General features: G+C 41.2%; 2 protein-coding genes across 3 annotated transcripts; one reads left to right on the forward strand and one right to left on the reverse strand.

Annotated features, from left to right (window-relative positions):
* The first annotated feature begins 1,023 nt into the window (after positions 1-1,023).
* LOC139421135 (E3 ubiquitin-protein ligase TRIM39-like) lies at positions 1,024-16,676 on the forward strand. 2 transcript variants are annotated; one of them, XM_071171730.1, is made up of 10 exons: positions 1,024-1,107; positions 4,405-5,049; positions 6,748-6,843; positions 7,247-7,480; positions 7,743-7,914; positions 8,480-8,557; positions 12,934-12,960; positions 14,580-14,606; positions 14,841-15,016; positions 15,223-16,083. In XM_071171730.1, exons 2-10 carry the CDS (start codon positions 4,423-4,425, stop codon positions 15,586-15,588), a joined length of 1,803 nt encoding a protein of 600 aa, XP_071027831.1. In that variant the 5' UTR covers positions 1,024-1,107; positions 4,405-4,422; the 3' UTR covers positions 15,589-16,083. The 2 variants fall into 2 exon arrangements, with proteins under 2 accessions (XP_071027831.1, XP_071027832.1); XM_071171731.1 differs by lacking the exon at positions 1,024-1,107 and having other exon boundaries at positions 15,223-16,676.
* A 795-nt stretch (positions 16,677-17,471) lies between these two features.
* On the reverse strand, positions 17,472-25,560 carry LOC139421117 (NEDD8-conjugating enzyme Ubc12-like). The gene is made up of 6 exons (XM_071171670.1): positions 25,239-25,560; positions 23,837-23,931; positions 23,502-23,540; positions 19,613-19,716; positions 19,422-19,485; positions 17,472-18,504 (listed from the first exon to the last, which is right to left on the reverse strand). The coding sequence occupies exons 1-6, from the start codon at positions 25,351-25,353 to the stop codon at positions 18,364-18,366; spliced, it is 558 nt and encodes a 185-aa protein (XP_071027771.1). The 5' UTR covers positions 25,354-25,560; the 3' UTR covers positions 17,472-18,363.
* Positions 25,561-27,538: the final 1,978 nt, after the last annotated feature.

Consider the following 27,538-nt stretch of genomic DNA (forward strand, 5'->3'; position numbering starts at 1 on the left):
CTTTAAAAAAAAACTCCCTACTCTCTGCCGATGACAAGCATACCCATAACATGATGCAGCCACCACCATGCTTGAAAATATGATGAGTGTGACTCCGTGATGCATTGTGTTGGATTTGCCCCAAACATAACACTTGGTATTCAGGACATAAAGTTCATTTCTTTGCTTAATTTTTTTACAGTATCACTTTAGTGCCTTATTGAAAACATGTTTTGGAATATTTGTATTCTGTACAGGCTTCCTTCTTTTCACTCTGTCGTTTAGGTTAGTATTGTGGAGTAACCACAATGTTGTTGATCCATCCTCCAGTTTTCTCCTATTACAGGCATTTAACTCTGTAACTGCTTTAAATCACCATTGGTCTCATGGTCAAATCCTTCCTTCCTCTCCGTCAACTGAGTTAGGAAGGACACCTTTATCTTTGTTGTGACTGGGTGTATTGATACCACATCCAAAGTGTAATTAATAACTTCACAGTGTTCAAAGGAAAATTCAACATCTTATTTTTTTTATACATTTGTTTTTACCCATCTTCTTTGCAAACCATTGGAAAACCTCCCTGCTCGACTGAGAGACCTTACAGATAAATTGTATGTGTGGGGTACAGAGATGGTGTTAAACACCATTATTTCACCCAGTTAGTCCATGCAACCTATCTGACTAGTTCAGCAAATGTTTACTTCTGAAGTTATTTAGGCTTGCCATAACAAAGGAGTTTAATACTTATTGACTCATGACATTTCACCTTTCCATTTTTATTAATTTGTAAACATTTCTAAAAACATAATTCCACTTTGACATTATGGGGTATTGTGTTAAGATCAGTGACACAAAATCTAAATGAAATACATTTTAAATTCAGGCTGTAACAACGAAATGTGGAAAACATCAAGGGGTGTGAATACTTTGAGGGCACGGTAGTTGTTTCACTAACTCACCTGACTACTGTGCAAGCTGTTGTCAACCGTCACAACACACACCCACACACAATCACACATATACCTGACTAGCTGGAAGTACCTTCTTTGGCAGTGGTGACAGCAGCTTTGTAGGACAGTCACAAACTTATTTCATTCTTTCAACTCCATTGCAGAAGAAAGATATACGGTAAGTTTGTGTGTCAACAATTTTTGTAACAGGATCACGAGTAGCCTATAGCAATTTTTTACAAATATTGTTTGTATGTGAAATATGCCTATGTATTGTATTACAATTACACCAATTGCTCATACAATGCTTTTTTTGTGTAGCAATATTAATTGTTGTACAGGTACAGTACTGTAAATACTATTATGTTTTCATTCCAACCAATCTTCTGCCTGTTGACTGTTGATGTGGGTCAGATACGTTTCAAAATTAAACACACAACTCAATAGTGGCATCATCATCAGAACATGTAACAGTGAACATCCCAGTTTGGCAGATACCATTGTTCCTTGGTTGACAATGGTTTAGTCACTGAGCAGTTTCTAGGTAGACCTCAGTACAGGACAACCATTGACTGTATTTTATTTTCCATTCTTCACAGCCATTTACATAGACTTGGTTACATATGACCCTCTTCGTAACTTGTTGGTGAACAGGTTTGACAAGCTAGCGCCAATTGTGTAAAGTATAAAATCTAGTAGCACAATGCCTGTGTCATGTCATTTTGGATGGTAACATCGGTGTGACTGGATACAGTAAATTAAACCTGGGCTTTGGACAGCCATTGGCTTTGGGCCAAACTGAGAGAGGCCGCATGAATGGGACACAAGAATCGGCCTTTTGACAGCCTGCAGTTGTTAGTAGTAGATTAGAGTAGATAAGACCTGGGATATTGGTTACCTGACTGGCAGGGAAACTTGAAAGCATGCCCCCATGTTTTTGAGGTTATATAACTTATTTGTTGGATTCACGGATCACTTTCCAAATAAATACATTTAAAAGGTCTTAGGGTTGAAAGAGTAATTTACTGCATCACAAAGAGGCCATTGTTGTTTTTATTGAGGGAGATGGTGCATTGGAATTCACATACATTGACAGCATGTATGGTATGATATCCACATTCACTCATGTCTGAGACAATCTAAGCCACACGCAACAAAACTGACTATAGTCTACACAGAGCATACAGAGATAGGTTATTTTCCATTGGCTCAGATATGAAGCCCTGTGACATCACAGTGTCCTGATCATTCCTCAGGTCACCGAGAGGAAAATCACTTGCATGCCACACAGATAGATTAATGGTTGGACAAGGGAGTCTTTTTTGGGGGACAAACTACAAAAAAACGTAATGAGGAACCTGACAGATTGCATGTTAAATTGGGTTGGAAAGCATCGGAAGTATGGAGTCCCCTGCCTCTAAGCGGAGAATGATACTATGGCAATGTTGGAAATTCAATGTAAGCCTGTCTGTCTGTAAATGAACCTGTGGTCAGAGACATGTGCTCAAATGATAATGGAAGTACTGAAATCAGAGACTATTCTTCAGTGACTATGCGATTCTTAAAACATGGTTGGATAAAAGCCATGAGCTCACACATCAGTTTAAATTGCATGGATGATGTTTGTCTGTCTGTCAGTCAGTATCTTGGCAGAATAATTATTTCAACCTCTCTTGCATTTCTGTGCTCCCATTACGCCTATGTGGGGTAGAACAGTCTATTGTTGTGCTTTCAAGTGCACTGTAGGAATTCAGTTGAGAAATCACACACACACACAGCATAGGAGTGGGAGAGAGTCTTTTGAAAATGTCATGGAATGCTGCAGGACCAGAAATATCAATAGACTCAAATAAAGAACATTCTGAAAAACCAGACACAGACTTCTGCATCATCATCGCATTTCCCACGGTTTATTCGTTTACCGTTGTTTGTTTTGGGAGCCAATAAAACTCCTTGCTGTGGTATGTGACTTGCATGAGTTCATGGTGTACAGTTCCTTCTTAACACCCATGGAAAAAATATAGGCATGGCAAAGACAACCACATTCATAAACAGTAACTGCTTTAGCGCCTATTGACGATAGTATCTTCTGACCGTTGGATTTTTGTTAAGAGCCCAAAAAATTAACACGCATTGCTTGAGGTTCGGTTTTGTAAACATAAGGAACATATATTTCATATTAGCAAGAAATACTTAAAATTAAAAAAAAGGTAAATGGTGTGGTAAATGTACCTTTAAAAAAAGTATTTCTTGCTAATATGAAATATATGTTCCTTATGTTCAGGGTTAGGGTTCGCACACAGCCATATTTCCATTACAGCGATTGCTTACTGAAAACAGAGTGGACTACCTGTGCTAATTAGCCATCTGCATCTCTGAACACATGTGTAAATGGAAGATGGACGCCACAAACATGTTGTCACTGAAAAATACTGCTGCAACTGTGTAAAAACAGTGTACAGTGAGTGTGTATTCTGCATTTGTGATTTTTTTTGTTGTTGATGTAATATGAACGTAGAGGGATTTGTGTTTCTCGGAACGTACCACAAAGAGAATCGAATCACGTTTAAATGGAGTGAGCAAAGGCAGCCAGCCACTTGGAGTGAATCAGCACTGATCGTAAACAGGTGTTAGGCCAATCCCGGTGGAGGTGGCCCACAATGCACCTGTGCATACCAGTGATAGTTTGTCCACTGTCAGACACACCTCTTATCGACAACAAACAAGTCTGAAAACAGGCCAAAAAAAATACTACTCTGGTATCGGTTAAGGTGTGTTCAGTTTATTCAAAAATATACACCTAGTCAAGTTTAGTTATCTTTTAGAATGTATAGTCAAAATGCTTGATAAAAATGTTGTGTAGGAATTACTTTAACTATTTGTGATGCAACCCTTACTATTAATTGTTTATCAGCCCTTGTAATTTTGTGACCATCATTTGTTTGCCTTGTGGGGGATAATAGGCCTTGGCCCATTCTAAAACGATCTAGTTGTGATTTTCAAAGCGGTTTCTGTTGGTGAGATTTTTCCTAACCTCTTCTCTGCAAGATAATATGCTGTTGATTGGAAGTGCCCTGAGGGATGTTAACTTGGGTCACCACCACACACACACAACAGCTTGGGTAGTCCTCAGACGGAAGGCCAAATTCTAAATGTCTAGCCTAAGTACTTGTCGGTTAACATCGACCAGCAGTAGAATTTAGTAGGCCAGTTGTTGTGCTCTGTGTTGGTTATTGAACTGGTAATGGCAAATGTCTTCAACTTCCTTCAATACAATTAGGGCTACAACCACAAGGCCCATCTAGCCCGGTGAATATGATGGCTTAGTTATAGTTGCATGAGTCATCAGCCTCTACAACATGGCAATCTGATTTATCGAACCTGTATAGGCCTAGTTCAATATTTGTGACATGTGTTGACCTTTGGGACTAGTAGAAATGTTTTTGTGTGACCTAGTATGTTGTCTCACCCGTAGGGCTTCTGGTAGGAGAAAATGATGGCTGAGGCGGGGGTCCTGGAGATGTTTTCGGAGCAGGAGCTGACCTGCTCCATCTGCTTAGACCTGTTCAACGACCCAGTGTCGACGCCCTGCGGACACAACTTTTGCCAGGGTTGCATCGGAGGCTACTGGGCCTCCAGCACCACCTGCACCTGCCCGCTCTGCAAACATCAGTTCCCCGAGCGGCCTCAGCTCAACATCAACCGAGTCTTCGCCCATATCGCTGAGAAATACAAAGAAGCTCACTACGGCACAGGAAAGCCGCACATGTCGGACGTGAATACACCGGGAGCCATGGGCAACAGCAACCCGTTCCTGGAGGAGATGATCAAATGTGATGTGTGTACAGGGAAAAAACAAGTGGCGATCAGCTCGTGTTTGACCTGCACAGCATCTTACTGCGAGGCCCATGTGCAGCCTCACCAGAACACGCCCTTCTACGCCAACCACCAGCTCCTGGAGCCCCGGGAAGCGCTTCGCGGCCGTACCTGCCCACTGCACCACCGGCTTCTGGAGGTGTACTGCCGCACGGACCAGATCTGTATCTGTGCCATCTGTGTGCTGGAGGAGCACCGCACACACCGCACCGTGTCCGTGCAGACAGAGCGAGTCAACAAACAGGTGAGAAGGCAAAGCAGCTTTCACATCAGGCGCTTGGAGCACACACCCCTTCAGAACCTCAATGGCCCAAGCAGCTCAAAGATGCTTATGTGCCAAGGCTATGGTCTGAAGGCTACTTAAGGGTGTGATGTGTTTCCTGGGGTTGGATGTGTGCCTTTTAAAGAAAAATAATTTCATTCTAGTTCTGTGGTTGGCGTGCCCTAACAGTCAAAACAGACAATGGCCAATGAAGAGAGGTTAGTGTCAGGTATTTTATTTAGGTTACTATTTTTTATATTACAACTTGTATGTTGAACCTTTGAAAGACTGAGTATTGGCTACAAGTTTGTAGGTCATAGGGGACTCTCAGCTTCTTGCAATGCAGATGACATAGATAACCCCTATGTAAACAAGCCACTAAAATCCCTTGTGCGATGCAGATTTTACTCTAAAGATTATCTGAGATGGGAGTTGGTTATGTTCTTGTCTAAGTTGCATCCACATTTCTAATGTAAACAACCTGCATCGAAACAGTGACTGGCTATTTATCTGGCTCGCTTTCAGATAACTGTAAAATCCTGAACCAAGAGGGTAAAAAAGTGATGGAACTGTGGAACTTTAAAAATTTACTAACACATTTCCATTCAATGACTGCATCACAATTTGACAGCTGCCGGTTGCACTCTATTTTAAGTAATTCAATATAACATATGATCCTCTTTTTGGCTCTGAGCAGAAAACAAAGAAACAACTCATTGCATAAATGTTTCTGAGAAAATGGGCAGCTCCATTGAGGCCATCTCTATTTTGAAGATCTCAATTTTCTACTGCTACTTCTATGAGCAAACAAACTGGAAGGGTGCACACTGCGGCCTGGAATGTGTTGTATGAACAGGTATAAAGCCAAGGTTTGATTTACTGCCACCTGCAGTTATGGAATGTTTGCTCATGAGTATAATTCATTGGCTGATCCCTCCTGATGACAAGGATGAAATCATGTGAACCTTCCTTAACCTATAGGAAGTCTCATCCAGTTGATTACTTCAAAATAGATCCCCACAGTGGTGAATATATTGATAAAAGTCACCTTGTCCTAGAGAGATTCACACGGTTATCAAAAAGTCACGCCAGGGTAAGCCAACACAAGTGTTTTGAAAATCCCCTATAGGAATAATTAATTGTGGAGAGAAACTATTGGAACCATTTCCCTGTTTGACTGCTAGGTTTTATGGGTATTATGACTCGTACTGTGGTACTCTATGGTTAAATTCCTCAATGGCGCTAAAATGGGTTTACGGCACTAGAATCCTCATTTCTCTGTGGGTCGGGCATCTGACTAAAAACATGAGCAATTTTACATGATTTAGGTCTAATCTTGTGGATAATGGGTTTGGCTCAAGGCAAATAAATAACGTGTGATTTTTTTTTTGAATTAATGTATTTCATTATGTTGTCTGAAATGTATATGGCTATTTCAAAGACAATGTTTTTCTATTTGCATCTTTTCTAGGGTATTTTTTGGCACTTCAAAGCACATTTTACTTGAATGTGTTCCCTAAGAGCCTGTTTTAAGCAGCAACAGGACGGCAGCATTGTCTAGTTAGGACAAGTAGTGAACTGGCATGATGCCAAATCTACTCTCAATGACACTGCATTCACATAATTGGTCTCTTTGTCTCTCATCCTCCGTCTCTTTACTGTCCTTTGTCTGTCACACAGAAGCTCATTGGAAAGACGGAACTGGAGATTCAGAACCGGATTGAGGGGAAGCACTTCCGTCTGAATGAGCTCAAGAGCCGACTGGAGACCGTCAGGGTAGGCAGCTGATTCACAGGCCCCGACATTGTATCAACATTGTGTTAGATCTATTTGACCCCTTCACTAAACCCCTCAACGTGTCAGGCTTCATATTCATCAGAGCATGCTACCACTCTGTCTAGTGTTAGGTGACCGTACCAACAACCATTACTCCCACTGCAGTGGCTATTAGCAGGTCAAGACAGTTTGTTTAGTCAACCAGTACCTGTTAGCAGGTCTAGACAGTCTGTTTAGTCCACCCAAATGATGTTTGCTATACCCCTGTTATGATACATTACAGAAACTATTAAAACAAAATTTAAACACACGTTTTAGGCTTGATGAACCGCACATTTTTCAGTTGTGTGACCTGAGATCACAATAATGTCAAGGAGCAACTTAATCCTTCTGTTTTTTCTAGAACTATGCACGGGGTGAGATGTCGGAGGTGGAGCAGTTGCTGGGGGAGCTGAGTCGCTCGGTGGACAGGATCCGTGAAGAGCTGGTGGGCGGGATGGAGGAGAAGCGGGCGTCAGTGGAAACACGGGGGGAGGGGCTAGTGACCCGTTTGGAGGCGGAGCTTGGCCAACTGAAGGTGCGGCGATCCAGACTGGAAGCCCAGGCCACGTCTGAGGACCACATTGGCTTCCTCCAGGTACGGAGGGAATGTGTTTTAGCTGAGGCACCTTTTATCATTTGTGGTTGTACTTCATTTAGCTTATCGGTTGTAACAGTTGGGTGGGGTTTGCACTTTGAGGGCAATGGGACATGCAGCTGGTGTGCCACGTGTACATTCCAATGGCCTCTACTTGCAAGCTATCAGAGATATTACTGGAGTCCACTCCACGTCCATTCCACTGATGTTCAACTCTGAACTGTAAGTCTTTCAATTGAACATATCTGTCAATGCCTTTCAGAGTTTTGAGGAGGCGAGTGCCCCCATACAGGCAGACTCTGACACCCAGGAGTTGGATGCCGAGGCGGAGGTGTCGCTGCATTTCTCTCTGGGGGAGGTGAAGGTGGCTCTGGGGGAATTGAAGAAGAGTATGGATGAGATCCGCATGGGGGAGGTGCAATCCCGAAGCTCCCGTGAGTAGCACCATCATCACTTTCATCGTTTTAACCAATCTCCTAATCACCATAGTCAAATCATCATTATTTATTATCCTCATTATCCTTTTCAAAATGGACATCAGTTACCAAATATTCATAATGGTAATTTAATTTTAGACATTTTGGGGGGGTAGATTATTTGCATCATTTCCATAATGTTCATCATATCGTTACCCATTATTATTTTGTAAAGAAATCAACAGTTGTTCCCTTACTGTGGTTTTCGGGTGAAGTTTCTCATAAATGACTGAGTTGAAGATATGGGGAAAGGGATTCTGAAAGTAGTCGGTCTAGTCTGTAAGCAGTCAAAATACCATTCCTACTCAAATACCTCATGCCAATAGAACTCATTCCTTCTGTCATCCATCGGTCAGGTAAAGAATGAGTCATTCACAAAAGTGGGTTGTAAAAATACCAGGAGGAACACATGAGGAAACAACCTGCATAACTATTATCACACCTGGCCTGAAAGTATAATGCACTGTATGTTGTGGACCAACCTATTTGTTTGTTACCATAACCCATTATGCGTGTGTTTCAGTTACTTCCCTACGGGAGAGCGACAGTATGATGAGTATACAGACACTACGGACCACTAAGAGTCAGTGGTCTCTACGAGGTGGGTCAATTTTAAATTGCGTCTCATATATATTATAGTACAAGTCAAAAGTTTGGAAACACCTCCTCATTCAATTTTATTTATTTATTTTATTACCATTTTCTACATCAAAACTATGAAAATCATGTAGTAACCAAAGGTGTAAAACAAATCAAAATATATTTGAGATTCCTCAAAGTAGCCATCCTTTGCCTTGATGACAGCTTTGCACAATCTTGGCATTCTCTCAACCATATTTATTTATAGGGGACAATGCACATTAATCATCAATATTACAATAATTCAACATGTGAATGTGCCGGGGTTAGCCAAAATCTCATTTACACCCGTCATCCCAGGGCAGCAAAGGACAGTTACACGGCCACAATACAAATACTCACTAAAACAACACAAAATACAAATGCATCCAATAATATATCATTTTAACGACAACTATCATCAACTGTCTTACATATGAGGAACCACAACTCATGTGTACAGGTTTGGAAAGATATTAGCCATGTTTTCAATTCAAATTTAAAAGTACAATCAGTGCAGCTTCTCAAGTCCGTGGGCATTGCATTCCAGTATATTGTAGCTCTATCAGAGAAGGCCGATTTTACTGTGTCGAAGGGACAACGCAATCCCCTCTAGTTACTGCCTTTGTTATCCTGGAAAGCCCATGCAAGCCTGGCCATCAATAATCTGCATCTACATACTGCTTAAAGCTATCCAGGCTAAATCAATTATGCTTGTATATGATAACGGTGGTAACTGTTTGGTTTGTTATCAGAAATGTTTAGTGTTTGTAGAGTAATTTTCAATTTGTTTCAGAATAGTAGTTCCTGCTTGTGACCAGCATGTGAGGCAATATCTCAAATGTGAGAAGATCATTCCATGCATATATAGTTTGGTGGCCTCCAGAGGAAGGAAATGTGTTATTTAATAGTTTTGATGTCTTCACTATTATTCTACAATGTAGAAAATAGTCAAAATAAAGAAAAACCCTTGAATAAGTAGGTGTCCAAACTTTTGACTGGTATTGTACTTGCAGTGCATTCGGAAAGTATTTAGACCCCTTGACTTTTTCAGAACTGTTACATTGTTGCAAATGTATAATACATGTTTTTTTTTAAATCACTTGTACATAAGTATTCAGATCCTTTATTCAGTACTTTTAAGCAGAGATTACAGCCTCGAGTCTCCTTGGGTGTAATGCTACAAGCTTGGCACACCTGTATTTGGAGTTTCTCCCATTCTTCTCCGCAGATCCTCAAGCGCTGTCAGGTTGGATGGGTAGCGTCGCTGCACAGATATTTTCAGGTCTCTCCAGAGTTGTTCGATCTGGTTCAAGTCTGGGCTCTGGCTGGGCCACTCAAGGACATTCAGAGACTTGTCCCGAAGCCACTCCTGCATTGTTATGGCTGTGTGCTTAGGGTCATTGTCCTGTTGGAAGGTGAATCTTCGCACCAGTCTGAGATCCTGAGCGCTCTGGAGCAGGTTTTCATCAAAGATCTCTCTGTACTTTGCTCCGTTCATCTTTCCCTCAATCCTGACTAGTCTAAAACACATCCCAACAGCATGATGCTGCCACCACCATGCTTGACCGTAGGGATGGTGCCAGGTTTCCTCCACGTGACGCTTCGCATTCAAGCCAAAGAGTTCAAACTTGGTTTCATCAGACCAGAGAATCTTGTTTCTCATGGTCTGAGAGTCTTTGGGTGCCTTTTGGCAAACTCCAAGTGGGCTGTCATGTGCCTTTGACTGAGGAGTGACTTCTGTCTGGCCACTCTACCATAAAGACCTGATTGGTGGAGGGCTGCAGAGATGGTTGTCCTTCTGGAAGGTTCTCAGATGTCCAGAGAAACACGAGTTCTGTCAGTGACCATCAGATTCTTGGTCACCTCTCTGACCAAGGTCCTGCTCCCCCGATTGCTCAGTTTGGCCAGGTGGCCAGCACTAGGAACACTCTTGGGGGTTCCAAACATCTTCAATTTAAGAATGATGGAGGCCACTGTGTTCTTGGGGACCTTCAATGCTGCAGACATTTTTATGTACCCTGCCTCAGATCTGTGCCTCGACACAATCCTGTCTCGGAGCTCTACGGACAATTCCTTCGACCCCATGGCTTGGTTTTTGCTCTGACATGCACTGTCAACTGTGGGACCTTATATAGACAGGTGTGTGCCTTTCCAAATCATGTCCAATCAATTTAATTTATGACAGGTGGACTCCATTCAAGTTGTAGAAAAATCTCAAGGATGATCGATGGAAACAGAATGCACCTGAGCTCAATTCCTAAGTTTCGTAGCAATGGGTCTGAATACTAATGTACAGTGCCTTGCGAAAGTATTCGGCCCCCTTGAACTTTGCGACCTTTTGCCACATTTCAGGCTTCAAACATAAAGATATAAAACTGTATTTTTTTGTGAGGAATCAACAACAAGTGGGACACAATCATGAAGTGGAACGACATTTATTGGATATTTCAAACTTTTTTTAACAAATCAAGTCGCTTGGGGTATGTCTCTATCAGTTTTGCACATCAAGAGACTGAAATTTTTTCCCATTCCTCCTTGCAAAACAGCTCAAGCTCAGTGAGGTTGGATGGAGAGCATTTGTGAACAGCAGTTTTCAGTTCTTTCCACAGATTCTCGATTGGATTCAGGTCTGGACTTTGACTTGGCCATTCTAACACCTGGATATGTTTATTTTTGAACCATTCCATTGTAGATTTTGCTTTATGTTTTGGATCATTGTCTTGTTGGAAGACAAATCTCCGTCCCAGTCTCAGGTCTTTTGCAGACTCCATCAGGTTTTCTTCCAGAATGGTCCTGTATTTGGCTCCATCCATCTTCCCATCAATTTTAACCATCTTCCCTGTCCCTGCTGAAGAAAAGCAGGCCCAAACCATGATGCTGCCACCACCATGTTTGACAGTGGGGATGGTGTGTTCAGCTGTGTTGATTTTACGCCAAACATAACGTTTTGCATTGTTGCCAAAAAGTTCAATCTTCCACATGTTTGGTGTGTCTCCCAGGTGGCTTGTGGCCACTTTAGACAACACTTTTTATGGATATCTTTAAGAAATGGCTTTCTTCTTGCCACTCTTCCATAAAGGCCAGATTTGTGCAATATACGACTGATTGTTGTCCTATGGACAGAGTCTCCCACCTCAGCTGTAGATCTCTGCAGTTCATCCAGAGTGATCATGGGCCTCTTGGCTGCATCTCTGATCAGTCTTCTCCTTGTATGAGCTGAAAGTTTAGAGGGACGGCCAGGTCTTGGTAGATTTGCAGTGGTCTGATACTCCTTCCATTTCAATATTATCGCTTGCACAGTGCTCCTTGGGATGTTTAAAGCTTGGGAAATCTTTTTGTATCCAAATCCGGCTTTAAACTTCTTCACAACAGTATCTCGGACCTGCCTGGTGTGTTCCTTGTTCTTCATGATGCTCTCTGCGCTTTTAACGGACCTCTGAGACTATCACAGTGCAGGTGCATTTATACGGAGACTTGATTACACACAGGTGGATTGTATTTATCATCATTAGTCATTTAGGTCAACATTGGATCATTCAGAGATCCTCACTGAACTTCTGGAGAGAGTTTGCTGCACTGAAAGTAAAGGGGCTGAATAATTTTGCACGCCCAATTTTTCAGTTTTTGATTTGTTAAAAAAGTTTGAAATATCCAATAAATGTCGTCCCACTTCATGATTGTGTCCCACTTGTTGTTGATTCTTCACAAAAAAATACAGTTTTATATCTTTATGTTTGAAGCCTGAAATGTGGCAAAAGGTCGCAAAGTTCAAGGGGGCCGAATACTTTCGCAAGGCACTGTACATGCATACATTTGCACATTTCTAAAACCTTTTTTTGCTTTGTCATTATGGAGTATTGTGTGTAGATTGCTGAGGAATAGTTTTTTTTTTTGCCTTATTCTAAAAATATATTAATACAATGTGGAAAATGTCAAGGGGTCTGAACTTTACGAAGGCACTGTATTTCCACACTGTGGTTGGAATTATACTGTGACATTTTTAAATCTATGATAAAGCACTTTGTGTAAGAGCTGTTTTGAAAAGGTCTCCTGAAACCAGATTTTGCCCTACTCTCTGCCAATAATAGCTAGTTTTAAAGTGACATCTTTACCATTAAGCTCCTCCAATTAGGTCCTTCTTGGACCACTCTGACAGTCCTAGCTAAATTATTTCTTGAGAAATAGCGTTTTTCTAAGAAGCTGTTTTTATTTCTGACCATTTTAATTGAAAACAAGGTACTGTACTTAATTGTTACCCAAAAATGATTTGATATTGAGATACAAATGGCTGCATTAATTCTGTACTCACGCATACTTCCATTAAACAACATGTCTTCGTGTTTCTTCTCCCCTCAGATCTAAAAAAGATCAAATCTGGATCAGGTATGTCTGTCTGCACTTTGTGAGCTCTTCACTCCAAAGATTTTCTATTGGATTAATGTCTAGGACCCATGTGAATGAAGTATTGGGTAATGAGATGGGATATTTTGCAGAGGCTTTGTTTTAGCTTAAAGAAAATGTTAGACAAAGGTCAAGAGTTTGTTGTAAAGGAAAAAGCTTACAAACCTAGTTTACTTACTTAAAATACAATTTTTAAGAAGATTGGTGCTTGGTGATTCATGATGCCTCTTCTGAAGAAGTTTTAAAATAACTCATTTGATGTAGGCCTAGATAGATTCTGTCGTTTTTTTCACTTCATATATTTCGACAATGTATGCTATTTTTTTAACACGCACATCTAATAGAACATCTTCCCCCACCTTCACAGTGGTTCACCAATAGTTTAAAGGCCCAGTGCAGTCAAAGTTCAGTTTTTCTGTGTTTTGTATCATATTGTACAACAGCTGATGAAACGAACACTGTACAAGTGTAAAAAATGTTGCTGACTAGTCACATTTTCATCCATAGTTTTATGCAAGTAAAGTCGTACAGTATGAAAAATAATCACGACAGCTGTGATGGAAACGGGACGTTTCGGGACAATTTGTAAAATTCTAACAGAATTTTAGTTCGACATGGTTGGATTTGTTAGTGTCAGTAAAATTATTTAGGCAAGAAATGCAGAAATATTGACAACCATCATATTGAAGTAAACGTGTGGTCCTCTTGCTATGTCTTGGGGAAGCCATGCAATTTATTAGGCTACAGGTGAAAGAAGTTATGAACTTCACTGTGCACTTTCAATACCCTGTGATTTTTGACTTTTCTTTTCCAATAAATATTGAGTGTCTTATTCTGGTGACATGATGCTTGACTGCTGTCTGGCATACAAATACTCTCCCTTTTTATCCATAATAATGTCATCATGTTGAGTAGCCTACCCGCACAGTATCTGTGAGCTGTTGGCTAGAGCACGCGTGCCAAGACCAGAGTAGTCACATTTGCTATTTAATGCAACAGTTAGTTTTGTCAAAATCTGTCGAGTTGAAAATGGGATGGAGATACCTGAACTTAAACGGGGGAAAAAGAAGTACCCACTGATTTTTATCCACAAAAGTGAGTTTGGTGGAAACACACTGGTGGGAAATGCATAATTTTTTTTTTTAATGGGGATTCTAGAATACTTGCTGTCGCTAATTGGATGGAAACCTAGCTAGTGTTATTTCCTAATAGTTTCTGGTTGGAATGAATCGACACAGGACCTTCTAATCAACCTGTTTGCATGGGTGGGAGTTTTGCCTTGCCTGGTGGTTACACCAGGCGGTAAATTGATTAATAAACAATAACAAACTTCCAAACTTCTCTGCCAATCACAGCTTGTTTTCAGTTTTCCCCTCCCCACTCAGATCACTCCCAGACAGTCATAGCAAAATTCTTCCCTGATTAGGTTTTTTGCTAAAAAGCTATTTTTTGTCAATTTTAATGAAACACGACAACAGTAAGGCACTTAATTGTTACCCAGAAATTATTTGCTATTGATTTGCATTGGCTTTAACTAATCAAACCAATAGTAGTTTCTATGTATTGGAAAAGAGACTCACCGTAATTACTTTTTCGTACAGGGCTGAAGAAGATCCAGTCTTATTTAGGTGAGTTGTTCTGATCTTAATTCTAAATACCAACCTGTCCTGGTCTTATCTCTACCATTGCTTTTACTGTATTACTGGATGTAGTGATTGACTGTTGTTTTCCAATAATGCTCTCCAAATAGTCTGTTTTACAGAAGACACCATCTCACTGTCTTTTTGGCCATGATTCCTAACATTATTCGGCTGTGGCATTCACACCAGAGCCTTGACCTTTTTGTGTTCCTTCTCATTCAGAGGATGTGACGCTAAACCCGGTGACGGCGTACCCCTTCCTCATCCTCTCTGACGACAGGAAGCAGGTAAAGAGAGGAGAGAAACTGCAGTTCTACAGGAACAGCACCCAACGCTTCGACGTCTGGTCTTGCGTGCTGGCCAAAGAGGGCTTCAACTCGGGGCGACACTACTGGGAGGTGAGAGGGCAAGGGTTGGGGTTTCTCATTTAAATTGGAGGGTGAGAGAAATGACTAAATAGTGGCTTCAGTTTTATTGGTTTAATCTATTTTGGCGTTTGATATTAGAAAAGTGTATGTCGTGCAGGATTCAACCTTGCATGCTCGTCCCCACTCAACTTTTGTCGGTATCAATTTATCTTTCTATTTCTGTCTCTTCATCTCAGGTGAATGTGGGTGAGAATAAAGACTGGAAGGTGGGCGTGGTGCGGGAGTCAGCCCAGAGGAAAGGGCTGTTTGACATGAGCCCTAATAGTGGTTACTACGCCCTCTGGTGGGGGGGCACCCACCTGCGCGCCCTCACTATTCCGGCCCTCACCAAGGTTAAGACATCGGTGCGCCTCCGCAGAGTGGGCGTCTACCTGGACTGTGAGGAGGGTCAGGTGACCTTCTACAATGTCAAAACTGGCTCGGAGGTGTACAGCTTCAGCGTGGCTGAGTTCTCTGAGAGGATGTTTCCTCTACTGGGTACTGGGGACAGGGAGGTGCCCCTGGCTCTCATGATCACACAGTGTAGCAGCGTGCCCGAATGAGAGGATAGTGAGAATGAATGGTGAGATGACATGAGTGTGTGCATGCATAGACAATTTATGAAAGTGAAAATGTGTTTTAGGGTGAATTTGCTTGAAGATTAAAGTGTGGTTAGCTTGGATGAGTCAGTGGGAAAGTGAGTGCAAGTTTGAGTGGATGATGAACATATTGGTGAAAATATTTTAGGTTGAATGTGCTTGAAGATGAGTGTGAGATGAGGTATGTGAGACGGCAGAAGGGGACCAAGAGAAATGGAGTCGTATGGCGTGAAAATAAGACGGAGAGAAGTCTCATCTTTACATTTTGCCTGCAACCTCCAATTCAGCTGTTGGCATTGTCCAGTACCCACTGAACATTTGACTCATTGCACACACACTGGTTCACAATGCACTGAAAGGCAGGTGATGGGGCAAAACACTTGTGTGGAATCTTGGAATTACTTCATGGTCAGGAAGTAAGTCAGAATTGATATCTGAAATCACAATGGTACACTTGTATTCTAACCCTCTTCGTTGTCACACTTTTCTAATATTTGTGTCAAAATGGCTTCAGTCTAAGGTTCTTATTTATCTTGGTGGATAGGTCCTGTTGGGGATATCTTTTGTATTGTTCAAGGTTGTTTCACACTAACTCAGGGTTTCCCCAAACTCGGGACCCCAAGGGGTGCAAGTTTTTTTTTTTCCCCTAGCACTACACAGCTGATTTCAACTAATCATCAAGCTTTGATAATTTGAATCAGCTGTGTAGTGTTAGACAAAAACGTGCACCCCTTGGGGTCCCGAGAACCGAGTTTGGGAAACGCTGCACAACCTACTTTTGTTCTATATCTGGAATTGAATTCTGTCCTGTTTGCATGTTTTACAGTTGTCAGAGAATGGTGGATGATGATCATAGACATTTGCTGAATGACTATCCTTACCCAATTCAAGTGGACAGCTGTGAAAGATGCTATTAGCTTGTACGGCTATTTACAGCCCTTGACAGCAATGAGTTGGTAATTTATTTTGTGGCAGTATTGCTTGTTATCGTCTGTTCTGTCCCATGTGTTTTTAAATATTTTAACAATAAAAATGTATTGGGTGGAAAAAAAGGACTCAGTTATGTTTTACAGTTGGTCATTGTAACTTTCCATTATTGTTCCATGGGGCTCCTGAGTGGTGCAGCATCTCAGTTCAAGAGGTGTCACTACAGTCCCTGTTCTGTATCCAAGCTGTGATCCCATAGTCCCATAGGGATACAATCGGCCCAGCGTTGTCCTGGGTAGGCCATCATTGTAATTAAGAACTTGTTCTTGACGGACTTAGCTGGTTAAATAAAAGAAATCACTACAGCTGCACTAGCTGCTGTTGATTCCAGCCACAAGAGGGTGCTGGAGTACAAGAGCAGTCTTTCCCTCATCCCTGCTCTTGGATGCAAACTCAAACCCAGCATTTCATGAGATGCACCAAACTTCCAACATTGACAAATGCGAAGAGCATAGACACTGCATCACAACAGCTCAATTATAATGGAAAGCGTTAACCAGCAGTATATTGCGTCGGTCCAGGGCAAAGACATCAAATTCAACAGTAGGGGCTACCAATTGCATCTTTGCTCAGCTGATCCTGTCACTGAATCCTAGCCACTAAAGTGAGAACGCATGGTTCATTTCAAAAATCTAAATCACCACTGGCAGCCGTGAGATGATTACATAACCAAATCACTAACAGAGCCTTGACTGGTTAAATGGGCCTGTGAGTAAACTGTATCACTGTTTTATGGCCTCAACATTCCAGAAAAATAACCATTCACTACCTTGGTTTTGAGCACAGCCAAAGTGAAAAGGTACAATTTAAATGTTATTGGTTGTATAACTCATGTTTCAAACCCTAAACCAAGGTTCGAGTTTAGTTACAGAATACACCTTTATTGAATTATAGTCCTATTGACATGTAATTTGTATAGACGCAAGATTTATAATCAGTTCATATTTTATTTAACATAATTCATATTGCAGTCATTGTGAACAGCTGGGATTTCAATATACACAATAGAATTGTAACATTGTAAGCCCCCACCCCCCACCCTCCCTGCCCAATGAAATCTAACGCCCACCCCACCCAGAAAACCATAACAAAACTAAAAAGATCTCCCAATACCACAACAGCCCTGCCTGCATTACTGATCCTGTCAATCTATGTCTGCGTCTGTCCTGTCAGTCAGTCCTCTGCCAGTGTGTCTATGGCCTGTATTATGCATCTGGGTTGGTATGTGTACCTGTCTGAAACACGTGTGCGCATGTGATAGCATGTGTCAGTAGGCATGTTGTTGAGGCGTGTGTGCGTGTGCATATAAGTTGCCACCAAGCATGTGTGTGATCCGTCAGGTTCAGAGCTCTAGTAATCAAGAGGCGCTCACATAGCGTTCAAAACATACAACGCAATTCTTTTGTAAAAGGGAGCAAGAGGTGTCTAAGTGCATATCTCGTCTGTGTGTTTTTGTCCTTGTCCACGAGTGGGAGGATCAGTTGGCATGTCTATCAAAATAACAACTGTGGGCATCAGCGTAGTGGCATTGACCGATTCTCTGAGCGACATTCACTGACCATCCAAACCTGTCATCTTTACCTTCGGACCCCCTCCCTTCCCCCAAGTGACCCCCCCATACTTTCCCCTCCCGGCCCCATGGACCCACTCCCTCCCCGACCACTCAAGTCTGTGTGTCAGTCAGTGTCTCAGCATGTGTAAACGGTAATGCATCTTGGGAAAAAAAAAAAGAAAAGCGACATGGGCAAGGAGCTATTTGAGACACCGCTCAAAATACGTGGCGCCCACATAACCCCCCCGCAGCGACCGCTGGACATTCTGCTCAAAGAGCCGTCGGTTCGTCTGCAGGACCTCCGCCGCCTCTTTGTTCAAAGGGTCCTCTGGATTTGGCTCCTGAGGAGGAGTAGAAGGGCGTGGTTATTTGCCAGGTGTTCCTACCTGCTCCAACCAGTTGACCATAGGGCATTCGGAAAGTATTCAGACCCCTTGACTTTTTCTACAATTTCTTACGTTATAGCCTTGTTCAAAAGTGGATTAAATAGTTTGTTCCCCTCATCAATCTACACACAATACCTCAATGACAACCAAAACATTTTTTTGAATTTTTTGTTCATAAAGACATGATTGGTAGAGTGCTGCAGAGATGGCTGTCCTTCTGGAAGGTTCTCCCATCTCCACAGAGGAACTCTGGAGCTTTGTCAGAGTTGCCATCTGGTTCTTGGTCACCTCCCTGACTAAGGTCCTTCTCCCCCGATTGCTCAGTTTGGCCGGGCGGCCAGCTCTAGGAAGAGTATTGGTGGTTGTGCCTCGACACAACCCTGTCTCTGAGTTCTACGGACAATTCCGTCGACCTCATGGCTTGGTTTTTGCTCTGACATGCACAGATGTGTGCACCTTCACAAATCATGTTTACAACAGGTGGACTCCAAGTTGCAGAAACATCTCAAGGATGATCAATGGAAACAGGATGCACCTGAACTCCATTTCGAGTCTCATAGGAAAGGGTCTGAATACTTATGTAAATAAGCTATTTATGTTTTTATTTTTAATATATTTTCTAAAATGTCTAAAAACCTGTTTTCGCTTTGTCATTATGGGGTATTGTGTATAGATTGATGAGGGAAAAAAGATTGAATACATTTTTAGAATAAGGCTGTAACGTAACATAATGTGGAAGAAGTCAAGGAATCGGAATACTTTCCGAATGCACTATACATCCAGCTACATTCCTGATTCTAAGCATGGTGAACAAGGAAGAGTAATCAAACTATGCTAGGCAAAATTGGAAATAGGATAATCCTTGTACTCACTAGAAATAGATACTGTAGTCCATATATGATGGAGTTCACTGTCAACACAGGCTTCCAGTCCTCTCTGTAAGAGAAAAATAGATGTTAAAAGACACTGCTCGACATAATAGTAAAAATGTAGAATTCTGTACTCATTCTGAATTATCAAACGAGACAACGAAAACAAAGTGACCACCGTGCAAGTGGTGTACCTCAAGATATTTAGGCAGACATTGCCCTCCAGGTCAATGTTCGGGTGGTACACCAGTGTCTCACACTTGACCTTCGGGGGGTCATGAGGGTAGCCCTGTCCTACCTGGAAAACAGAGCAGTCACAAGAAGTCAAAGGAAGATATTCTCTAACCTTATTCCCTTTCTTTTGACTAACAACTGAGTTATTAACAACATGCTTACCATCAAGAGTCTTAAAGACATGATCAGGAACTTTGGCGACCAAAGTATTTTTTAAAACCTCACACTTTGGGCTGAATATGTCAATATGTAGCTCATACATGCATAATCTATGATCTGAATGACTGTTTTACCTCAATTAGCCATGAAATCCCTAGTTTGAAAGTAACTGTTTTTCTGGAAGCTGTATTCCGCCATTTTCCCTACATTTTCCACCAAGTGAGCCAGCCCCTAGCAATTTGAGTTCTAGCCAATGAACTTCAGCCCTCGCCACTCGAGTGAGAGCTAGCAAGATGCACACACAGTCGAACCAGAGAGCGAGAGAGAGCAATGACGTGGTGCACATATCTTCACTTACACTGAGTGTACAAAACATTAAGGACACCTGCTCTTTCCATTGAAGTACCAGGTGACTCCAGGTAAAAGCTATGATCCCTTAATGATGTCACTTGTCAAATCCACTTCAAAAATCAGTGTAGATGAAGGAGAGGAGACAGCTAAAATATGTTTTTTTTAAAAGTCTAGAGACAATTGAGACATGGATTGTGTGTGTGCCATTCAGAGGTTGAATGGGCAAGACAAAAGACTTAGTGCCTTCCGGAAGTATTCATACCTGACTTACTGCATATTTTGTTGTGTTACAGCCTGAATTTAGAAGAGCACTTTTCCCCCCCTCATCCATCTACGCCATAATGACAATGTAAAAACATGTTATTTCATTTTCAACACATTTGCAAAAATGTCTATCTAATTTACACATGTATTCACACCCCTGAGTCAGTACATGTTAGAATCACCTTTGGCAGCGATTACAGCTGTGAGTCCTGAGAAAGTCTCTAAGAGCTTTGCACACCTGATCTGTACAATATTTACCCATTAGTTATTTTCTAAATTCTTCAAGCGCTGTCAAAACTTGTCATTGCTAGACAACCATTTAAGTCTTGCAATAGATTTTCAAGTAGATTTAAGTCAAAACTGTAATTCGGCCACTCAGGAACATTCACGTACTTCTTGGTAAAGCAACTCCAGTGTATATTTGGCCTTGTGATGTAGGTTATTTTCCTGCTGTAAGGTGAATTCATCTCCCAGTGTCTGTTGGAAAGCAGACAACCAGATATTTCTCTAGGATTTTGCCTGTGCTTAGCTCCATTCCTTTCTTTTTTTATCCTGAAAAACTCCCCAGTCCTTACCGATTACAAGCATACCAAAAACATGATGCAGCCACCACTATGCTTGAAAATATGAAGAGTGGTAACTCAGTAATGTATTGTATTGAATTTGGACCAAACATAACACTTTTCAGGACAAAAAGTGAATTGCTTTGCCACATTTTTTAAAGTATTACTTTAGTGCCATGTTGCAAACTGGATGCATGTTTTGGAATATTTTTTACAATTATGTCCAGACTTCCTTCTTTACACTGTTAATTACGTTAGTATTGTGGAGTAACTACAATGTTGTTGATCCATCCACAATTTTCGAATCACAGCCATTAAACTCAGTAACTGTTTTAAAGTCACCATTGGACTCATCTTCGGCAACTGAGTTAGTAAGGACGCCTGTATCGGTGTAATGACTGAGGTGCACTTCATTGCAAAGCATTGGAAAACATCCCTGGTCTTTGAGGTTGAATCTGTGTTTGAAATGCACTGCTCGACTATGTGACCTTACAGATAATTGTATGTGTGGGGTACAGAGATGAGTTAGTCATTCAAAAAGCATATTAAAACACTATTATTGCACAGTCAGTCCATACAACTTATGTTTATTTTTACTAATGAACATATTTAGGCTTGCCATAAGAAAGGGGTTGAATACTTATTGACTCAAGCCGTTTCAGCTTTCCATTTTTAAATCATTTTGAAAAACATAATTCCATTTTGACATTATGGTGCATTGTGTGTAGGCAAGTGACAAATAAATCTCAATTCAATCCATTTTAAATTCTATAACAACTAAATGTGGGAAAAGTCAAGGGATGTGAATAGTTTCTTAAGGCACTGTAAAGTGCATTTGAACGGGGTGCCAGGCTTGTGTCAAGAACTGCAACGCTGCTGGGTTTTTCCACGCTCAACAGTTTCCTGTGTGTATCAAGAATGGTCCACCACCCAAAAAACATCCAGCCAATTTCACACAATTGTGGGAAGCATTGGAGTAAACATGGGCCAGCATCCTTGTGAAATGCATTCAACACCTTGTAGAGTCCATGTCCTGACAAATTGAGGCTTGGTGGGGTGGGGTGGGTTCAACTCAATATTAGAAAGGTACTCTTAATTAGAGTATGTGATATAGCACACAGTTTTCAGAGGCCACTTTTGGCTCGTGAGCTTTACTTTCAGAACTACTGGCTAAAAAGTCCAAGAGAATCTCTGTAAGACATGTAGAATCAGAAAAAAACAAAAAGAGAACAGCTTTAATGTAAAAACATGCAGCAGCACAACTTTTGTTAAAGGTCCAGTGCAGCCATTTTTATCTCAATATAAAATTATTTCTGGGTAACAAATAAATACCTTACTGTGATTGTTTTCAATTAAAATGGTAAACAAGAAGCCAAAACAGCTTCTTAGCAAACAAAGAACAGTTTCTCAAGCAAGAATTTTGCTCGGACTGTCTGGGAGTGGTCTGAGTGGAGAGGGGAAAACACCACCCCGTTCATGAAAATGGTTCGCTCCTACAGACAGTGGCCGTGGCCTGCTATATAAAGCAGGCAGACAAGCATTCTGATACTGTTTGATTGAGTATTAGAATGGGCAAAATGAGTGACCTAAGTGACCGAGTGTGGTATGATCGTAAGCGCCAGGAGCGCCGGTTCCAGTACCTCAGAAACGGAAGGCCTTTCACGCATGATAGTGTCTAGGGTTTACTGAGAATGGTGCGACAAACAAAAAACATCCAGTCAGCGACAGTCCGGTGGGTGAAAACCACTCGTTGATGAGAGAGGTCAAAGGAGAATGGCAAGAAACATGCAAGCTAACAGCCGGGCCACAAATGAAGCAGTACAGAGGTTTGCAGAACGGCATCTTGGAACGCACAACTCGTCGGTCCTTGTCACGGATGGGCTACTGCAGCAGACGACCACACTGGGTTCCACTCCTATCAGCTATAAACAACAAGAAGTGCCTCCAGTTTTCACGTGATCACCATCACCGGACAATTGAGGAGTGGAAAAATATGACCTGGTCCGACAAATCCAGGTTCCTGTTGATTCATACTGATGGCAGAGTCAGGATTTGGCGTAAACTGCATGAGTCCTCATCCTGCCTGGTGTCAACGGTACAGGCTGGTGGTGTAGTGGTGTGGGAACTGTTTTCCTGGCACACATTAGGTCCCTTTGATACCAATTGAGTAACATTTCAACACCACACCTTATAGAATCCATACCCCGCAGAATCCAGGCTGTTCTGGAGGCAAAAGGAGGTCTGACCCAATAGTAGGTGGGTCTACCTAATAAACTGGCCACTGAGTGTATATAAAACACAGGGAAATCACGTTTCTGACTGCACTGGGCCTTTAACCATTCAATACTGACATTAAAAATGTCAAATACCAAATTGTGACCCTAAAAATACCAAAAACAATAGCTATCAAGCAGGTGTAATTGGCATTAACAACAGTTTAGTGTGAAAGTAAAGAAGGATGTAGTGACTCATGTCGTCCCGATGTCTGTCCACCCACATTAAGCCCCCTTACCTTAAAGCTGAAGACAAACTTTCCCCCTTTGTAAAAGCCCTAAAAAGAGAGAAAATAACCTGAGAATGTGTTTACATACAGGTTTCTATGAATGCTGTTCATAGACTGTTTGGTGGGTTGGCATGAGATAATGTCAATGTACAGTGCTAAATAATACATTGTGTACCAAGTATTTATCCTTGGATATTAGTTGATAGGCCACTATGTTAGCATTACAAACCATTCATTAGTTGCAACTGTACAAGTTTGAGTACAATAGTTAAATGTTTAATAAACACATATGACATATTCTCTCTGACAAGTAGCTACAGCTTGTTTCAGGAAAGAGTGAAGACCTCGTCTGGTGAGATGATGAGTTTGAAGTTGAGCAGATCATCTTGGTCGGGGAAGATGATCTCGCATGTCTTTGGGAGGTTCAGCTCATTGATGTCTGCAAGGACAAAATTAATGTCTCAATAAATAGACAGCCTTCATCCACTATGAAATGGAGATTAGCTTAGTCTTTCAAAATCATGGGCTTCAGTCAAACTGGTTATCTTATATGGGGTCCATGGTGTTACAAGGATCATGAACCAAACAAGTGAGCCATTTGAACAAAATCGCCACACTCATCACAGGGGTGGTTTGAATTTCATTATCCAAGTATCTGGGAAAATATTTGTTGATATGGTTGTGGGGGGCCTTTCAAAACATGATGCATATGTCTTTAAACAGCATTTCCTCTTTTTGGATAGCTGGAAATGTCACGTTCTCTTTTGAATCAATGTTATTAGCTAAAGACCTGGCTTAACAATCCTGTAACTACTTTAAAAGGCTGAGGTTATATATTTCTTGCCATCCAACTCCCAGTCAGTCTTTCACTGTTCCAAATGTCATGTGTTCTGTCATGAAAGGTATGAAACGTTTCAATGTCTCACATGTATCTTTTGTATTGACAACATTAACTAGCCTATCTACATGTGTACACAGTTACTTTGAGACATACAGTGGACTGCAGCACATTGGCCAAAAACTGTTTGTAACCAAAGATAAGTGTGGCAAACATCCTGGCTAGTGATAGCTGTACTGACTTGAAGTAGCTAACTAGCATAGTACAAGTTGCTGACTAATGAAAAGCAAAGGTTACTTTTATGTTACTCAATAACATCAATAGTGATATCCACAATAGTTTAAGACACGTTTGTGATATTCTGTTGAATAATGAACAACTATACCCACGTTTTTGAGCTAGTTAGCATCAGACAGAAGTAGCAAGCTAACTAACTTTATCGGCTTAATGGGTGTAGCTACTGGTAGCTTGTGTTCTCTTTTGCACAAACTGCTTAAGTGACACATCTAAATTGAAACACTGATAACGTGGCTAGTTACTGAACAAATAACGTTATACAGTTATTTGTTCAGCTAGCTAACGTTATCTAAGTCACTGAACTACCAGGGCAAATGAACTAACAAGGGTGCTAACTAACAAGAAGTGGTGTAAATATGAGTTGATTCCCTGGCTTCACCATCTTCTGGCTGCGACGTTTGAGTTTTGTTTTCATAATAGCTAGCTAGCTAACGTTAGCCAGATGGCTAGCTAGCTAATTAGTCAACTAGCTAGTTCAGCCTCCTATGGCAATACATAACCGTTTTTGTCGTTTCTCATTTATTAAACACGTGGACAGACACGTTAATTAAACAAACATGTTCGTGGTTTAAAAGTAGACCATCTGCTTTTAAAGAAGCCAGTTAGCCTACCTTTCTGTATTCGAAGCTGGGCCGCGCTTGCTTTTTTACCCCCGGCTCCTGTTCTGTTTCCTCCAGCAGATTCCTCGTCTTTCTTCTGCTGCTTCAGAGAAAAGAGCTTAATCATCTTCAATTAGTTTATTGAAGATCTATATTTCAGTTCCTTCAATTAGAAACAGCTCTTTGTCTTAAGTTTATGGAGAGTTATGACTCAATATAACACCGTAATGTTGTTGGAGCCGGTGCGTCTCAGCTACAATATCGGAAGACTAGCTGATAGCCTAGCTCGGTAGCACTGGTGCGTGAGACAGTAACGTTAGGATGCCAAGGTAGCGAGTGTGAAAGAAAGGGGAGTTCTGAAAGAACAGTGGCGGTACACAAACTGGACCAGTTTGTTTCTGTTGATAAGAAATCATTGGATATTGCCTAGTTGGGCTACTCATATTCATAAGCTTTATTTAACTTACACTCACGTTGGAGGGTTAGAGACTGCACATGTTCATGTTTTATGGTTGAGGAACAGCACCCTGAAGTATCAAAGGATAAAGCAAAACAGAAACTATTTCATTCAGATGTACAATGTTAAATCCGTGTTGTAAATAGCTTACACAAAATAATATTGCAGGATACACATAGCTATGTATTTACAGCACCACACTGGACAGTATTTTGTCTCTTAGACAAGAACAATATGCTTAGAAAATAAGTTAGTAATAATTAAATGTGAGAAATATTTTTTTCTATCTCAGTACAGAGTACCACAGTATGAGTCATAATACCCATAAAACCTAGCGGTGAAACAAGAAAATCGTTCCAATAACTTTTACATCAACCATTTTCCACATAGGGGATTTTAGAAACACTTAAAACAAGGGCTGTGTTTTGTGTAGGCTTACCCTGGAGTGACATTTTGATAACTGTAATTCACTCTAGGACAAGGAGACTTATTAATATATTCACCTGTATTTACCTGCCAAAAAATGGAATGCTAATTAGCTGATAATGTGACTATCATAAAGAACTACAAATGCCATGATGATCTGGACGAGACTGCCAAATCAAAGCAAAAGTAAGAATCTCTGGATTAACTATCTGATGTTAGCTACATTTAGTAATGAATAAATTGGTTACATTTCTTTAAGTCGACAATTTTGTGAACTGTCTTGTGCAAGTTTTAAGTTGACACAATACCTCTGACCAAAGGTGTCAGCTAGAAATGATGTGCAGTAGCATGCAGGGATTTTTAGTCTTGCATGATGTCTACGTTGATATTAATTAGCTTTTTTTTAATCTGAGTAATTGAGCTGAAAATATTGTTAAATCGACCTGGCCCGGGTATTCTGGAAGGATATTGACCTCATCCCGTCAGTTGAGGATGCCTGGTCGTTCTTTAAAAGTCATTTCCTCACCATCTTAAATAAGCATGCCCCTTTCAAAAAATGTAGAACTAAGAACAGATATAGCCCTTGGTTCACTCCAGACTTGACTGCCCTCGACCAGCACAAAAACATCCTGTGGCGGACTGCACTAGCATCGAATAATCCCTGCGATATGCAACTTTTCAGGGAAGTCAGGAACCAATACACATAGTCAGTCAGGAAAGCAAAGGCTATATTTTTCAAACATAAATTTGCATCCTGTAGCTCTAACTCCAAAAAGTTTTGGGACACTGTAAAGTCCATGGAGAATAAGAGCACCTCCTCCCAGCTGCCCACTGCTCTGAGGCTAGGTAACACTGTCACCACTGATAAATCCACGATAATCGAGAATTTCAATAAGCATTTCTCTACGGCTGGCCATGCTTTCCTCCTGGCTACCCCAACCCCGGCCAACAGCGCCGCACCCCCCGCAGCTACTCGCCCAAGCCTCCCCAGCTTCTCCATCACCCAAATCCAGATAGCAAATGTTCTGAAAGCGCTGCAAAACCTGGACCTGTACAAATCAGCTGGGCTAGACAATCTGGACCCTCTCTTTTTCTAAAACTATCCGCAACCTCTATTACCAGTCTGTTCAACCTCTCTTTCGTATCATCCGAGATCCCTAAAGATTGGAAAGCTGCTGCGGTCGTCCCCCTCTTCTAAGGGGGTGACACTCTAGACCCAAATTGTTATAGACCTACAGTGGGGCAAAAAAGTATTTAGTCTGCCACCAATTGTGCAAGTTCCCCCACTTAAAAATATGAGAGAGGCCTGTAATTTTCATCATGGGTACACTTCAACCATGACAGACAAAATTAGAAAAAAAATCCAGAAAATCACATTGTAGGATTTTTAATGAATTTATTTGCAAATAATGGTGGAAAATAAGTATTT

Source organism: Oncorhynchus clarkii, chromosome 12 (assembly GCF_045791955.1).
Source record: "Oncorhynchus clarkii lewisi isolate Uvic-CL-2024 chromosome 12, UVic_Ocla_1.0, whole genome shotgun sequence".
NCBI lineage: Eukaryota > Metazoa > Chordata > Actinopteri > Salmoniformes > Salmonidae > Oncorhynchus > Oncorhynchus clarkii.

What these genes read in the sequence shown, in the direction of transcription:
- LOC139421135 (XM_071171730.1), top strand. Translation starts at nt 4,423, where the DNA reads ATGATGGCTGAGGCGGGGGTCCTGGAGATGTTTTCGGAGCAGGAGCTG. An exon ending in ACCACATTGGCTTCCTCCAG is followed by an intron (nt 7,481 to 7,742) that starts GTACGGAGGGAA and finishes AATGCCTTTCAG; the next exon opens with AGTTTTGAGGAGGCGAGTGC. An exon ending in GAAGATCCAGTCTTATTTAG is followed by an intron (nt 14,607 to 14,840) that starts GTGAGTTGTTCT and finishes CTTCTCATTCAG; the next exon opens with AGGATGTGACGCTAAACCCG.
- LOC139421117 (XM_071171670.1), bottom strand. Translation starts at nt 25,353, where the DNA reads ATGATTAAGCTCTTTTCTCTGAAGCAGCAGAAGAAAGACGAGGAATCT. An exon ending in CCAGCTTCGAATACAGAAAG is followed by an intron (nt 23,932 to 25,238) that starts GTAGGCTAACTG and finishes TTGTCCTTGCAG; the next exon opens with ACATCAATGAGCTGAACCTC. An exon ending in TCATCATCTCACCAGACGAG is followed by an intron (nt 23,541 to 23,836) that starts GTCTTCACTCTT and finishes CTCTCTTTTTAG; the next exon opens with GGCTTTTACAAAGGGGGAAA.